At 33.6% G+C, this 16,105-nt stretch overlaps 1 protein-coding gene across 8 annotated transcripts in view; it reads right to left on the reverse strand.

Annotated features, from left to right (window-relative positions):
- Positions 1 to 1,604: 1,604 nt before the first annotated feature.
- LOC131162162 (ubiquitin-like domain-containing protein CIP73) overlaps positions 1,605 to 16,105 on the reverse strand; it is a 42,235-nt gene continuing 27,734 nt past the window's right edge. For all 8 annotated transcript variants that reach the window (XM_058118351.1, XM_058118358.1, XM_058118357.1 and 5 more), the window contains exons 16-18: positions 3,277 to 3,918; positions 2,035 to 2,190; positions 1,605 to 1,898 (exon numbers count right to left, since the gene is read on the reverse strand). In XM_058118351.1, the coding sequence (XP_057974334.1) occupies positions 1,824 to 1,898; positions 2,035 to 2,190; positions 3,277 to 3,918 (873 nt within the window). In that variant the 3' untranslated portion in view covers positions 1,605 to 1,823. The remainder of the gene's footprint in view (positions 1,899 to 2,034; positions 2,191 to 3,276; positions 3,919 to 16,105) is intronic.

Genomic DNA, 16,105 nt, shown 5'->3' on the forward strand with positions numbered 1-16,105 from the left:
TTTGACAATAAAACACAAACCTCTTTTTATTTTGTAAAAGAACAAGAGTTTTGGGGGTGTAGTATCCCAAAAATCAATTATCAGGGGAGGTCCATGAAATTTTTGAAATCTTAGGAAAGGTCAAAATCTTTTACCTTTATAAATAAAGAATTTATATTGCTTGGACGAGACGCATGATAAATTTTTTAAGATTATATATTAATTTTATATTCTAATTTTACAGTTTGAGATGTTTAATTTTTTATATGAAGTTCCATAGTGGATAAGTTTGAGACTTATAATTTTTTATGAATATAATATTTCAAGAATAGGATTCAGAATAACTTGAATTCTTGCATCCAAACTAGTTGAATGATGTATCTAATGGAAATTAAGTAACTTTCAACTCCAATTGAACCTCTAGCCAAAGTTATCATAAACAAGTCCTCCTACCGTCAATGCTTAAAACTATGTTAATATAATCCCTCATATTTTGTTTCAAACAAACACATTTTCTTGATTTCTTAGGGATCATGAAAATAGAAACAAAAGCAGCTCGGATGTGGTTTATGAACTTTTGAAAACACATTGAGGTAATATTTAGGAGCATAAATTTTAGATCTTGAATTTAAATTGAAATAGATTTGAATAAATTTCAATATAACTCTTTACTTTATTAATATATTTTATTCAAATTGAATACAACTTCAAATCCAAACCTTCTCCAAATATAAGGTGAAAATTAATTTGGCGCCATTCGTTATTTTTATTTCATTTTTTACTACAAAAATTCTCTAATTTGATAAAGAGCGCAAAAAACTAAATTAATTCTAGTTTGAGATTTTTTTTCCGATGCCTACTTATGTTTGAAACAATAAAAGGTTACACTATGAGGGAGATTTTGAAATTTTCCAATAAGCTTTTTTTAATTGAGACAATAAAACCGCCATTCAAAACCATTGAAAACATTAAGCAAAGTAAAAACTTTTTAAAAATTCACTATTTTATGTTTAACCATCAAGAAAAGTAAAAATAAATAAATAAATAAATAGATAAACTATATAACAAATTAATGACCAAAAACTTTACCTTATGCATCGCTAATAATTGATTTTTTCTTAATTTTCAATTATATTAAGAACAATTTTTAAAAAAAATATTTAATATAGAGAAAAGATGGAATGACAAATCCATTTTTATATTCATTTCTTTTTCCCAAACATTATCCTTGATCAAGCGGGTAGCCCATCCTCCAACCGGAGATGAACGCAGTGATTCCGCTCATGTTGTTTTGTAAGAACGTCGATAAGACAATGAATTCACCACCAAAGAGAAGAGAAGTGACCGACAGCATTATAATTAAACAGTGCAATGAAACACTAGGTTGAATTTGCCGACATCAAGAAGAATGGCAGAACAATAGTGCCAATGAGAAAATATAAACTCATTCATGGATGAAGGGGGGCAAACGGGCAATGTTTTTTCAGACACGGCCTAATGTTAAGATGGGGGATCACGTAAAAGCAAGCAAGCAAAATCACCTGGCATTTCACCATAATTCAACAGAAAACAAAAGGCCAGTGTTCAAAAGCTAAAAATGAGGCATGGGGAAAACAAGAAAAGGGGGGAAAAAAACAAAGGAAACAGTTAAATTGAGATATGATACTGATTTTTGATACACTAAATAAGTTGAGTTTAGTCCAACTATAATTGGGAGGGCATTAAAAGTCCCAAAATGATTTTTACAAAAACCCACAAGGGAAGGGAACCAGCCCAAATCATGCAAAGGCGGCTATCTGAAACCTCCAGGTGACGACCATCTTCTCTCATAGCAAGGGGGAAAATCAGGAGCTGTCTGCTGGTCTGGATTTGCCCTGAAGCCGATGGCTTAGATCACGTCGAAGCATCTCCACATATTCCTGCACATGCCAATGAATGCGTACTCGTCAAGAGCATTGAAAAACAAAAATGAAGAAAAGAAAGAAAAAGAATGCAACCAGTGCATGGCATGAAACCATCATCATGGAAACAAAAATCACAAAATGGGATGCTCACACTAGCAAGATATTCGTCGCTGCACAACTCATTCATGAGATCTTCAGGATAATTTCTGTTGCCAGTGAAACGAACGGCACTCTCAACTACTGAGTGAAAAATATCAGCTGGTGGATGATGTTCTTCAATCCTTTGAATCACTTGTTCAAGATCAAGCTAGAGAACAGAAGAAAAGTAGTTCCAAAATGAAACAAATAATGAGAGAGTTTTCTTGCCCTCTTAAACCCATTGGTACAACACATCAAACAGTTCCAGTGTCCTAAACCACGAGAGAAAGGGAAGGAAGAATGCAAAACAGCATGCTAAACAATCAATTTGCATTTTACGACTTGAAACACAGTCCATTTGAACTGTAATTGAAAATAGTTGACAAAGTTGGGCCAGGCATGAGCCCTGGGAGTACTTCAATGCAAAAGGTAAAACTAAAAACCAAATCACCAAGAATGAAAATTTTCATTTTACACAACAAATGGCAACTTTTTGACATCGGGCTACAAAAATGTATAGAAACTTGCAATACAGTGGAGGAAACACAGAAAACTCGAGGACAATCAGCTTCCAGCAAAGAAACCAATGGTATGTTAATTATATATAAACACCAAAATGAAACCATGTCACAATCTACTCTACAGATCCCCTTGCAGACCATTTAAATTGGATGCTAATGCAAAAAGGACCATGGATGGTATGCTAATAAATATTCCTGAACTCATTTACAAAATCCATGCCAGTCATTTAAGGAGGCTGTGAATTAAAGGTAAGATCCAAAACTTTGTGTACACTTAACAAACAGTTGGAGGAGGATGGATTTTGTCCATTTCGAAGTTGCTGTTAAAGGAGATGCACGTTTTACCACTAAGAATTGTGCTGGGTATTTAAGTGGAGAAGGGTAGAGGGGAGAGCCCATTATCCCCGTGGATTAGACAAGTGTTCAAAGGACTTCATACACCATCATTTCAAAAACCAAAAACAAAAAATAAAAAATGCTGGTTGTAACATTTTTTTACAAATTCAAGAAGTTAATTTAGAAATAGTTTCCATGCAACTTCCCGAGATAATTCTTGGCACCTGATTTACCCAACTTTATAAACTATATAAAGGTGGGTTACAAAGTTGAATGCCAAAGCATTTTCCAACTCACATCTCCATTAATCAAGAATAAGTTTGCAGAAAACACAGATGAAACTTCAGTATATGAGCATGGAACAGAGTTAATTACTTCTACTAGTGGGGAATACAAACCTGCAAATTCTGATAATCTGATGCATCACCTCCATTTGATTTTAGTTCATCAAGGCAAGACACTCGTTCAGCTTCAACATTTGGGAACTGTTCAGCAAAGTTTGGGCCACTGCCGAGAGCTTGAGAAACGATGGGCATCATCTGCTGAACCATCCTGGACAAATCAATTCCACCACCTTGGCCTCTTCCCAAACCTGAAAACATATTCCCAAGATCTCGACTGTCAACTTGTTGAGCAATTTGATTGACGGCGTTTCTCATAACTGGGCTCTGAGTAAACTGTTCCAACATATTTCTGAAGACACCAGGGGAACCAACCCCAGTTTGCTCTGAAACCCCTGCCAACAAACCATTTAAAGCAGGACTATGGAGAACCTGAGACATGACGTTAGCTGCATCAAATTGACCATCAGGACCTTGCCCTCCAAGCGGCAAACCACCCATAATCTGTTCAAGCATAGGTGGTACTTGTCCTGATGATGGATCATTTGAATCTGTTCCATTTGCAACTGAGCTATGCGATGCAAGAGATTGCAGAAGTGGTTGGCTGCTTGGTGTAGACTGCTGGTTCAGATTGAGAGGAGTGCTAGAAGGTCCAGGGTAACCACTCTTGTTCTGTGACTTTGACTGCCTACTTCGCCTCTGGTTGCATATCAATGGGAAACAGTTTTAGCAACTAATAACAGCAATAAGATTTAGAAGGAATAAACAAATAAGCGAAAAATACAACAGAAATCAGAAAATAGCAAATAAAAGAAATCTGCAATAAGAGAAGTCCACTTAAGAGAGGGATACACCCAAACAGTAGTTTCTTAACTATTGAATATAAACATTCCAAAAAATTTTCCACTCAAATTCGTCCCCTGATTAGAGCAAAAAATTTCTGTCATGGAAGGATAACCTTTCCTTTGTTTCCTTTTCTTTCCCTCATAATTTATGCACAAAACAAAGAAAGCTACATAACCTCAAAACTAAACATACTGTAAATCTTATGTATAAAGCACTTGGGAACTTGGAAAATAAGCCATGTTAGACGTTCTCATTAAACTGGGAAAAAAAAAATGCACCAGAAATTTCTTGTACCATCAGTAGTGGGTTTAAGTCCACACCCCTCCAAGCATTGCAATTGCAAATTTTTTTCCTTTTATGGGAAAGCACTTGAGTTTGTCATGGAATGGATCTATTTTTTTTTTCCATACTGTGACATTTAAATTTGCAGGACAAAAATGCCTCCGATATTTACCAGATTAAGACAAAAATACCTGTGATAATATAGTACCATCACAAACAATTATGCTATTTTTGGTGGTGGTATAAAGATTGGTGGTGGGATAAACATGTACAAAAAGCTGTAAAGACAAAAAGAATTTAGTATAAAGCATGGCAAAAGTGTAGAAACGGAGATAACTTTGAAAAGTATAAAGAGAAAAGAAAAGATGCAAAAAAGGCCGTTAGTAAAATGAAGGGGAAAGAGATATTTTTAAAATTGCTAAAGCTAGAGAAAGGGAGAGTAAGGACTCAGGAAAAGTAAAATGTATAAAAAGTGAGGATGATATTGTCTTGTTTAAGGGCAAAAACATTAAAGAAAGATGGCGAAATTATTTTAGTAAGTTGTTTAATGAAAACCAAATAGAAGACTTAAACTTTGAATTGTCAAATGAGAAAAAGACTAAAAATATGAGATTTATTCGCAAAATTAGAGTTAATGAAGTTAAGTTTACACTAAAAAAGATTAAAAATGGGAAAGTTATGGGACCAGATAACAACCCAATTGAGGTTTGGAAATGCTTAGGTAATAATGGAATTATATGGTTAACTAATTTATTTAATACAATTATAAAAACTAAGAAAATTCCAGATGAATGGAGGAAAAACATTTTAATACTTATATACAAAATTAAAGGAAATATTCAAAATTGTAAGGGAATGACAACTCAGATGATATGGACACTTGCAACGTAGGCCACATAGTGCACCAGTGAGGAAGAGTGAGTTAGTTACTGTGAAGGGGACAGTAGAAGGGGTAGGGGTAGACCTAAAATAACTTGGAAGGAGATAGTAAGGATTTAATATCCTTGAATTTGTCAAAAGAAATGATCCACGATCGCATAAATTGGCGGAAAAAAATTCATATAGTCAACCCCACTTAGTGGAACTTAAGGCTTGGTTTAGCTGTTGTTGTTGTAATAACTATCGTGAAATTAAACTTATGAATCATATAATGAAACTATGGAAAAGAGTAATTGAACAAAGATTAAGGTTAGAAACGAAGGTCTCAGAAAATCAATTTGGTTTTATGCCTGGAAGATCTACCACAGAAGCTATATATCTTTTAAGAAGATTAATGGAAAAGTTTAGGGAAGAGAAGAGGGACTTGCATATGATATTTATTGACCTTGAAAAAGCATATGATAGGATAGCTAGAGAGGTTTTATGGTGGGTTTTAGAAAAAAATGGTGTATGTAGTGAGTATGCTAATGTCATTAAGGATATGTACGATGAAGTAATGACTAGTGTAAGGACCATAGATGGAGAAACTAGAGAATTTCTAATCACTATAGGTGTACATCAAGGATGTACTTTGAGTCCTTATCTTTTTACTTTAGTGATGGGCCAACTGACTAAGAGTGTTCAAAAAGAAGTTCCATGGTGTGTGTTGTTTGCAGATGATATTATATTAATTGATGAAATTAGGGACGGAGTAGAGGCTGAGTTAGAATTATGGAGAGAAGCTTTGGAATCTAGAGACTTTAGGATAAGCAGAAATAAGACAAAACATATGAAATATAAATTTAGTAATGATAGGAGGAATATTGGAGACAAAGTTAAACTTGATGATGAAGAAATAAATAACACTTGTAGATTTCAATACCTTGGATCTATTATGCAAGTTGAAAGAGAAATTGAAGATAATGTAATGCATAGAGTTAAAGCAGGTTGGGTAAAATGGAGAAGTGCGTCAAGTGTGCTCTGTGATCGTAGGATACCCTTAAAATTAAAAGGAAAGTTTTATAGGGCAGCTATAAGACGAGCTATGCTATATGGATTGGAATGTTGGGCGATGAAAAAACAGAATATCCAATAAGTAAAAATTGTCGAGATGAGAATGCTTAGATAGATGAGTGATATAACATTTAAAGATAAATTAAGAAATGAACATATTCAAAGTAAATTAGGTGTAACTCCTATAGAAGATAAGATAAGGAAGGAAAGACTCAAATGGTAGGACACTTGCAACGCAGGCCACATAGTACACCAGTGAGGAAGAGTGAGTTAGTTACTATGGGGAGCAGCAGAAGGGGTAGGGGTAGACCTAAAATAATTTGGAAGGAGATAGTGAATAGGGATTTAATATCATTGAATCTGTCAAAAGAAATGGTCCATGATCGCATAAATTGGTGGAAAAAGATTTATATAGCCGACCCCAACTAGTGGGAATTAAGGCTTGGTTTTGTTGTTGTTGTTACACACTATTATGCTATTTATAACAATGATTCAAAAAGGAAGGTTAAGGCAAGGTGTTTCAATCCTTAAGAAGTGAGGCTCATGCCTTAAGGCCATGTAAACCTTTTGAGAATTCTAGTTTCAAATAAATAAATAAATAAATAAAAATGTAAACAAATTACATATATTTTTAAAAAAAATTTAAGAAAAATTCAAATAAAATGTAAAAAAAAAAATTAAATATAATTTGTAAACTACTTGTAGGCAATCCGAGAAATACAAATTTGAATTAATCATAGAAAATAATGCCAAGAGATAGCTATGGCATTATAAAGTTCAAATTATTTTCAAGATGATGTTGTAACTCAACTATTTGGAAAAGATGAAGTTCAAGAGCTTTAGAAATTACCTTATATTTCATATAGCATGTAGTTAAATTTTCTAACCAAATCTAACTAGAAATGTACACACCTAGAACGCATAAGCCTCAACTAAAAGGAGCAAGCAAAGTGTGTAATGTGCTAGCCTTTTTGGACATCTCGAAGTGAAGCTCAATTGAGCTTTTTAAAAAGTTGATTTATAATAACACATTATTATAATATTTAAAAAAAAAAAAAGGAATCATAATTATGTTATATTAATACAATACTACTACTATAATATTATAGTTAAATATTAATTATATATTTTTCCTACTATATTCATAAAATGTAAAATACAGTGATTTTATTACCTTACAATGTATTATTACCACATAGTATCATGATATTTATATTACTAAATTATTCAATAAAAATATTGAAATCACACATTATTGTGCTATTTATATTACTAAATTGCATAATAAAATATAAAGCAAAATTATAATAGTATAATATTAGTATAAATACAACAACAACAAACCAAGCCTTAAGTCCCACCAAGTAGGGTCGGCTGCATGAATCTTTTTCCGCCAATTTACACAAAGATGGACAATTTACTTCAACAAATTCAGGGCTATTGAATCCTTACTATCTCATTTCAAATTATTTTAGGTATATCCCTACCCCTTTTATTGCCCATCACAATAACTCACTCACTCTTCTTCACTGGCACACTATCTGGCCAATGTTGTAAGTGTCCACGCCATCTCCCTTATCTTCTACAGGAGTTAAGCCGAACTTACTGCAAGTATGTTCATTTATTAATTTATTTTTTAACGGTATACCATTCATCCATCTTAACATTCTCATCTCGACAACTTTTACTTTTTGATATGTTGTTTCTTAGACGCTTGACATTTTGATCCATATGGCATAGTTGGTCTTAATGCTGTCCTATAGAACTTTTTTAATTTTTTAAGGGTATTTTATGATCACACAACACACTCAAAAGCACTTATCCATTTTACCCAACTTGCTCTAACTCTAGGCATTACATCTTCTTTAATTTCTCTTTCAACTTGCATAATAGTTCCAAGGTATCAAATCTACCAGTGCTATTAATTTCTTCATCATCAAGTATAACTGTCTCCAATATTCATCCTACTATGATTAAAATTACATTTCATATATTCTATCTTATTTCTACTTATCCTAAATCTTCTAGATTTTTAAGTTTCTCTCCATAATTATAACTTAGATTCTACTTCACCCATAGTTTCATCAATCAAGACAATATGATCTGCAAACAACATACAACATGGAACCTCATTTTGAATACTCTTGGTCAGTTCATCCATCACTAAAGAAAAAAGATTAGGGCTCAAAACAGATCTTTGATGTACACCTATTGTGCTTGGTAATTCTCTAATCTCTCCACCTATAGTCCTAACACTAATCTTTACTCCATCATACATATTCTTAATGACATCAATATACCTATTACATATACCCTATTTTTTTAAAACCCATTATATAACTTCTCCAGGTACCCTATCATATGTTTTCTCTAAATCAATAAAAATACCATATGCAAGTCCCTCTTCTTTTTCCTAACCTTAATTTTTGCTCAATTACCCTTTCCCACAATTTCATTGTATTACTCAAAAGTTCAATTCCATAAAAGTTATTACAATTTTAAATATCTTTTTTATTTTTGTATATAGATATTAAAGTGCTTTTCCCCCATTCGTTTGGCATTTTCTTAATTTTTATAACTATGTTAAATAAATTAGTTTAACAATATAATTCTCTTATCAACTAGGCATTTCCAAACTTCAGCTGGGATTTAGCTAGTCCTATAAATTTTCCATTTTTCATCTTTTTTAGTACAAACTTAATTTCGTTAACTCTAATTTTGCAAATAAATTTCATATTTTCGTATTTTCCTTGTTTGTCAATTTTAAGTTTAAGTCTTCTACTTGATCTTCATTAAATAGCTTATTAAAGTAACTTCATCATCTTTTTTTGTCTTCTTCCTTAACCAAGACAATATCATCCTCATTTTTTATACATCGTACATTACCTAAGTCCTTAGTCTTTCTTTCTCTAGTTGTAGCAAGTTTAAATATATCTCTCTCCCTTTCTTTAGTATTTAATCTAGCATATAAATTATTAAATGATCAATTTTTAGCTTCACTAACGGCCCTTTTTGCATCTTTTCTCACCTCTTTATATTTTTCAAAGTTCTCCATGTTTCTATATTATTGCCATGTTTTATCCCAAATTCTTTGTCTTTACAGCTTTTTGGACTTCTTGATACCATCACCAACTTTCTTTACTATTCGAGAATCTTCCTCTTGATTCATCTAAAATCTCTTTTGTCATATCTTTATAATGCTGGCTGTTTTACTCCAAAGAGTGTTTGTTTCTATACCATCCTCTATAGTCCAATAACCATCTTTGATTATTTTATCTTTAAATTTCATTATATTTTCTCCCTTTAAGTTCCACCACCTAACTCTCTTGCAGTGATTTATTTTGTCATTTCCCTTCCATTTTTTAATACATATATCCAACACTAAAACTCTATGTTGTGTGGTTAAGCTCACCTAGGATAACTTTACAATCCTTACGTGATAGATGATCTACCCCTCCTAAAAAGAGGAGGGGAGGAGGGCAGCCCGGTGCACAAAGCTCCCGCATATGCGAGTCCGGGGAAGGGGCGGACCAAAATAGGTCTATAGTACGCAGCCTTACCTTACATTTTTGCAATAGGTTGTTTCCACGCCTCGAACCCATGACTTCCAGGGACACATGCTGACAACCTTACTGTTGCGCCTAAGCTCCCCTTCATGATCTAACCCCCTAGTTAAGAAAAAAATTTATTTTTTGTCCACTTTTGAAGGTTATTAATTGTTCTTCTCTCTTCATAAAGCAAATATTCTTTGTAATAAAATCATATGACATGGCAAAGTCTAAGATCATCTCACCAAACTCATTTTTGTCTCCATATCAATATCTTCCATGTATACTCTCATAACCTCTATTATCCCTTCCAACGTATCTATTCAAATATGCTCCTATGAATACTTTCTCAATCCCTAATATCCCAAGCACAATACTATCCATATCTTCCCGAAATTATTTCTTAATGTTTTTTGCTAAGCCTGCTTGAGGAGCATAAGCATTAATGACATTTATTATGTAGTAACCCGATCCAAAAAAATAAAAAAAATAAATAATAATAAATAAATAAAGAGATATTTTGGAGAAGATATTTCGGAAGGATATATTTTGAAATATTTATATATAAATATCTTGGAGGAAATATTTATTTTGATTACTTAAAGGCTAAGTTAGATTTTATTTTATAAACTCTCTCTCTCTCTCTCTCTAGAACTCAAACCAACCCTCTCTCTTTTTAGGATTTCGCGCCATTCGTTGCCGGAATCCACGATCCGTCGTTACCACATGGATCAGGAGGAGAACCTCTACTTTTATTGTGGAACGGATCTTCGTTTGTGAAATTTCAGGATTTTCCCTAAAATCAAGGTAAAGGTCTGAATTCGGTTTCGGTTTCGGTTCCGTAGATCGGTAGTTTAGGAAATTATATTTAAGTATTGTTCTTCGGTTTTTAGGTTTTGGAAACCCCGAGTCGTTGTTTTGGAACGATTCATTCGTATTTTAGTTTCAGGTTTAAGGTAAGGGGATTTGTTTACATTAGTTTATATTGAAAGTAAACTGGTAAAACTGTAGTATACTATTATCTACGTTATGGCTGTTCGTTTGCAAAATTCTACCAAGTAAAAGTGTTGGTTTAATTATTTTTACGGTTTTGGTAAATTTAGGGATTTTGGATATGATCTCCAAACGTTTTAAAAACTTACCTAATTGCTTTAAACTACTAGTAGGAGATGCTTGAACCCTCATTTTTCATTTAAATGACTTTTTGAACCGATTACTCCTTAAACCAGTTTTTGACGAAACGAACGTGATATATGCCGTTAAATGGACTTATAATGCATTGGTATATACAATTATGAACTATAGGAACAAAGGTTCCATTATACTATCTGAAATTGTGGAAAACAGGTGCCGGTTAAATACCGAACTTTATATGCGAAAAGGGGTAAAACGAGAGTACGTGTGCCAGTTGATACCTCAGTTTGAAAGAAAGAAAAAGAATATTTGTTTAATTCATTAATGAGATTGTGAAAATACTGAAAATGCATAGGTTATTATGTTTTCATTGTAAATTATATATATGATAAATGGGCCCACAACTTGTTACTAAAGGAGTTGAAAGATACTTCAGATTAAAGGAGTTGAAAGATACTCCAATTTCTAAAGGCGCAGTTCCGTTGCTAGTAAAGCACAGTTTAACCACACATGTGAATCAGTGTGGGTACAGAGATAGTCGGCTTGCAGGAGTATTGGGAATTGGGACTACTGGTGAAATAATGGACCAGGTGAGGTAGTTGGACTATATAATAGAGGCTAGACAGTGCCTGCACGAACAGGGCATGTCAGAGTTATCAGTGCACAACCCGTGCCACAGGGTAAATAGACATATTATGACATTTCAAAGCTGGTCGTCGTTCTAAATATTCATATACACAATTTAAAAACTAAAATGGGCAAGGTCACAAGGTTGAGTACCGTGTGGAGGGATCGTACAGTGTATGGGCCTATACTCTACCCTAACCTCAGGAACTCTCGCTTGTAACGATGCTTAATTATATTTGAATATCTCCTATGGTGCAGTAATATGAATGTGGAATTGTGCGCAACTATTTTAATTAGAATAAACTCATGTAATCACGTGCTGTTGTAATATCTTCCACCTTACTGAGAAGTGTCTCACCCCAATCTTACAACCTTTGTTTCAGGTCCTTGAGGGCATCGATCCTAGTCTTTTAGTGAGACTTTGGAGCTTAAAATCTGATTGATAGAAGTAAGTTTTTGTACTAGTACTAGGTTGTTAACCTGGTTAGTTTCTTTTGGGGATGTAATACAGTTTATGTTTTAAGTATGGATCCTATGTATTAAATATACAATTAGAACTTTGGTATTTGTCTAATAGAATCCCTATGGATGTTTATATTTTCCGTAACATTTAAATTACAATTATGTATGAGATACACTCGTATGTCCCTGTTTAGGGCGGATTGTTTATGTATGTTTATCAGGTACAGGTATTCTGTATGTGTGGTAGCAATCTAGGTCCGCATAAAGGGCTGGGTCGTTACATATTATCTCTTTGTCTAAGGCCATCTTGATTTTTATAATTTATAATTCTATCTCCTATTCTTTTGACATTCACAACACTATTTTTTAAGTCTCTGTCTACAATAATTCCTATCCCATTCTTATATTTTTCTTTTTCAATGTACCAAGTTTGAATCTTGATTTTTCAACTTTCCAGCTTTCTTCCCACCACTTAGTTTCTTGAAGGCAGATTAGATTAATTTTTCTTCTAATCATTGTGTCCACAATTTCCATGCTTTCACTCATAAGTGTCCCTATATTTCAAGTTACTAATCATATCCTAGTCTCCTAAACTAACTTCTTTACCTACCCACGTCCAGAATGATGCAGGAACCCTCGCATATTTAACACCGTATCTAGGCGCCGACAAGGCACATCGCTTCAAGGCAACAACCTAGTATGACTCTTTTTCCTACGCTTAAACATACACTACTCAAGGGGTATTCTAGTAACCTTAATGAAACCATGTTGAAACAAACACATATATGGGAATCTCTTGTAGATTCTAAACAATTCTATAAACAAACCAAACAAAAAAATTTGCAAAAGTTAAGCCTCAAATTCTCAAACACCAAGAATGTCACGTCGCTCCAAGGTAGCAAGTTAGATTTTACAAATAGGATGTTCTTCGGGAGGGAGAAGAGAGCTAATAGACTATGAAAAAGTAATTTTTTTGTCCTGGAGCTTTGGTGTTTTTGGCAAGAGAGAAAATTCTTTAAATTTCAAGGATCAAGCGTCTTTATTCAAAACTTGGGATTATTATCCTAGAGAATTACTTACCTCTTTGAGCACTTGTGCTTCAAAAATTTTTAAAGAAGCTTGCTTCCCTCATTTTAATGTGATTGGAGAGTTTTGTTTTAACTATGAGCTTTGTGGGATAGATGGCCTTCTTTATATATATATTGTGTATTTTGGGAGAATGATTGTTCCTCAATATTCCATTTGCCTTTCCAATAAAGTTCCTATTTTATTTTTGTTCTTTTGAAAAGCACCAGAAAATCACTTGACTCTCTCTCTCTCTCTCTCTCTCTCTCTCTCTCTCTCTGGGGTGAGGAAGACAACTTAAAATTTACATATCAGTTATGTCTCATCAAGCCAAAAACACATTATATTTGAAATTTTAAGGGCAACTGACAGTAACCTCCCCTTAAAGTTTGGCAAAAAGATGCAAACTTCTCTTGAGGTTTCAAAAATTCCACAAACCTCTCCTAGTTTGGCAAAAGACATTGGCCTCCCTTCACATATGATTTTTGGGACATTAATACCCCCTCTACAGACTTGTTCTTTAGCAAATATCAAAGGTAAAAATTCAGGCGAGGTCTACGAAATTTTTGAGATCTACGGAATATTTTTTAAAACCTCAAGTGAGGTATGCAGCTCGTTGTCAAACATCAGGAGAGGTTAGTGTCTTTTGCCTAAATTTTTATAGCAAAACTAAGAATAACATTCATTGTAAATATTAAAAGGAAAACTTGTCGCATATGTGTACATGTGCTTGTGTAAAAATAAATAAAAAATAAAAATAAAAATAAAAAACAACTTATAATGGTGGATTTTAGAGCTTCCTCAAGGTCCACGTGGGTGCCACATAGAATTTGTTTTGTGTGTCCATGTGGCACTTTTTTTTTAAAAAAAATTTCAGCATTCCCAACATGGGCGATTGGGTGTTATTGCTCCTCTCTCCGCCTCTATGTCTACCGTTACATCAAAGCATGGTCTCTCTTTGTTTTAAGACATGTGTCCAGACTTTTTTGCCTATTCAATTCTCGATGACACCATTTAATTAAATAGACCTTGTCTCTTCATGAAGCAAAATATTTTCATTTTCCGAGACTTCAAGATATATATACATATACATATAAAAGGCCTGAACACAAAGAAACTTAGGAGAGGTATCTAAATCCCTTCCCCTAGGAGAGAGGGAGCCGCTGCATGGGCAGTTGAGTGCTCCATTATGGAGGAATTTGTACTTTACATCGTGTTGTTCATAGGCACGAACAGCCCACTCATGATTCACCCAATCATCTCTCCCCCCACCATCATTAAACCATATTAATGTTAAGCTACTCATCATGGAAGTGACTTTGTTCCCAAAATGATTGATATATCTCCCTGATTCCATGCATGTTTGCTAGATCTACAGTTTTTAGCAAAAACAGAACTACCAATCTACTATAGTAGTATTCAAGTCCACTATGCACTAGAACAATTAATTCTTCTCCTCCCTCTTTCTCTTTCGATTCATCTTTTACATTTCTTTATATGTCAATTTATTTATTTATCTATTGCCATCATTTGATTGCAATCAACTTGACAAAATGCCTTTCATTTTTATTTTTAACATATAATTACACATTATTAAGTATTTTTTACACTTAAATTATGTTAATTGAAACACAAATAATTAAGGTTCTATTGCCGCATTTGGTTTAGCATTATTTATTTATCATATTAATTATATATAGTTGCATAATCCCTCTTAAAAATTTTACCGTCTATCTATTTAAGATTTGTTAAAAAAAAATTATAAAAAATTTCATTCAAATTCGAGCCTTGAAATTCATCCCTCTCAAACTTGACTTAGTTTATCTTTATATGTGATATTTATTTGTTAAATAATAACTCTGCATGTGATGCACTTGATGTCCTAATTTTTCACACACAGCCGGTCCCAAGCCCGGGTAAAGGAGGGGGGTTGCGTTAGGTAGCTGACAGCCAGCGTAAAATTTGTTAGATCACTATGATATGAATCATTACCGAATATTTGCTGGGGCATCCCCTGCGAGCGACGCGTTGCACTTGAATCACCCGGGTGTAGCGAAAAGTGGGTGAGAGTGGGCTAGTTCATCACCCTGAAGCGACGCGCCGTGTCGGCGCCCGGGTACGGTGTCAAATATACAAGAATTCCTGCATCATTTTGGACGCGGGCAGGTAAAGACATTAGTTCAGGAAACTAGGATTAGATTAGCAACTTGGAATATAGGGGCACTTACGGATAAAAGCATGGAAATTGTGGATACAATGATTAGAAAAAGAATTAATATAATTTGCCTTCAAGAAACTAAGTGGGTGGGGGAGAAAGCTAGAGAAAACGATAAATTAGGATTTAAACTTTGGTACACAGGAAAAGAAAAACATAAGAATGGAGTAGGCATTATTATAGACAAAAACTTAAAAGATAGCATTGTAAATGTAGCTAGAATAAGGGATAGAATTATAAAAATCAAGATGGTATTAGGACAAAAGATAATAAATATCATTAGTGCTTATGCTCCTCAAGTTGGCTTAGTAGAAAATCTTAAGAGACAATTTTGGGAAGATATGGATAGTATTATGCAAGGCATACCAGGGACTGAGAAAATATTTATAGGAGGAGATCTGAATGGACACGTTGGTAGAGATAATAAAAATTATGAGAGGATAGATAGAGGATATGGATATGGAGACAAAAATGAGTCTGGAGAGATGATCTTAGACTTTACTATGTCATATGATTTTAGTATAATGAATACTTACTTTAAGAAGAGAGAAGAACACTTAATAACCTTTAAAAGTGGACAAAATATAAGTCAACTAGATTTTTTTTTTAACTAGGAGGGTAGATCGTTTATCATGCAAGGATTGTAAAATTATTCCAAGTGAAAGCCTAACCACACAACATAGAGTCTTAATGTTAAATATATGTATTAAAAAATGAAAAAAAAAAAAGATAAAATAAACCAATGTAGGAGAACTAGATGGTGGAACCTAAAAGG

The sequence above is a fragment of the Malania oleifera genome, chromosome 8, assembly GCF_029873635.1.
Source record: "Malania oleifera isolate guangnan ecotype guangnan chromosome 8, ASM2987363v1, whole genome shotgun sequence".
NCBI lineage: Eukaryota > Viridiplantae > Streptophyta > Magnoliopsida > Santalales > Ximeniaceae > Malania > Malania oleifera.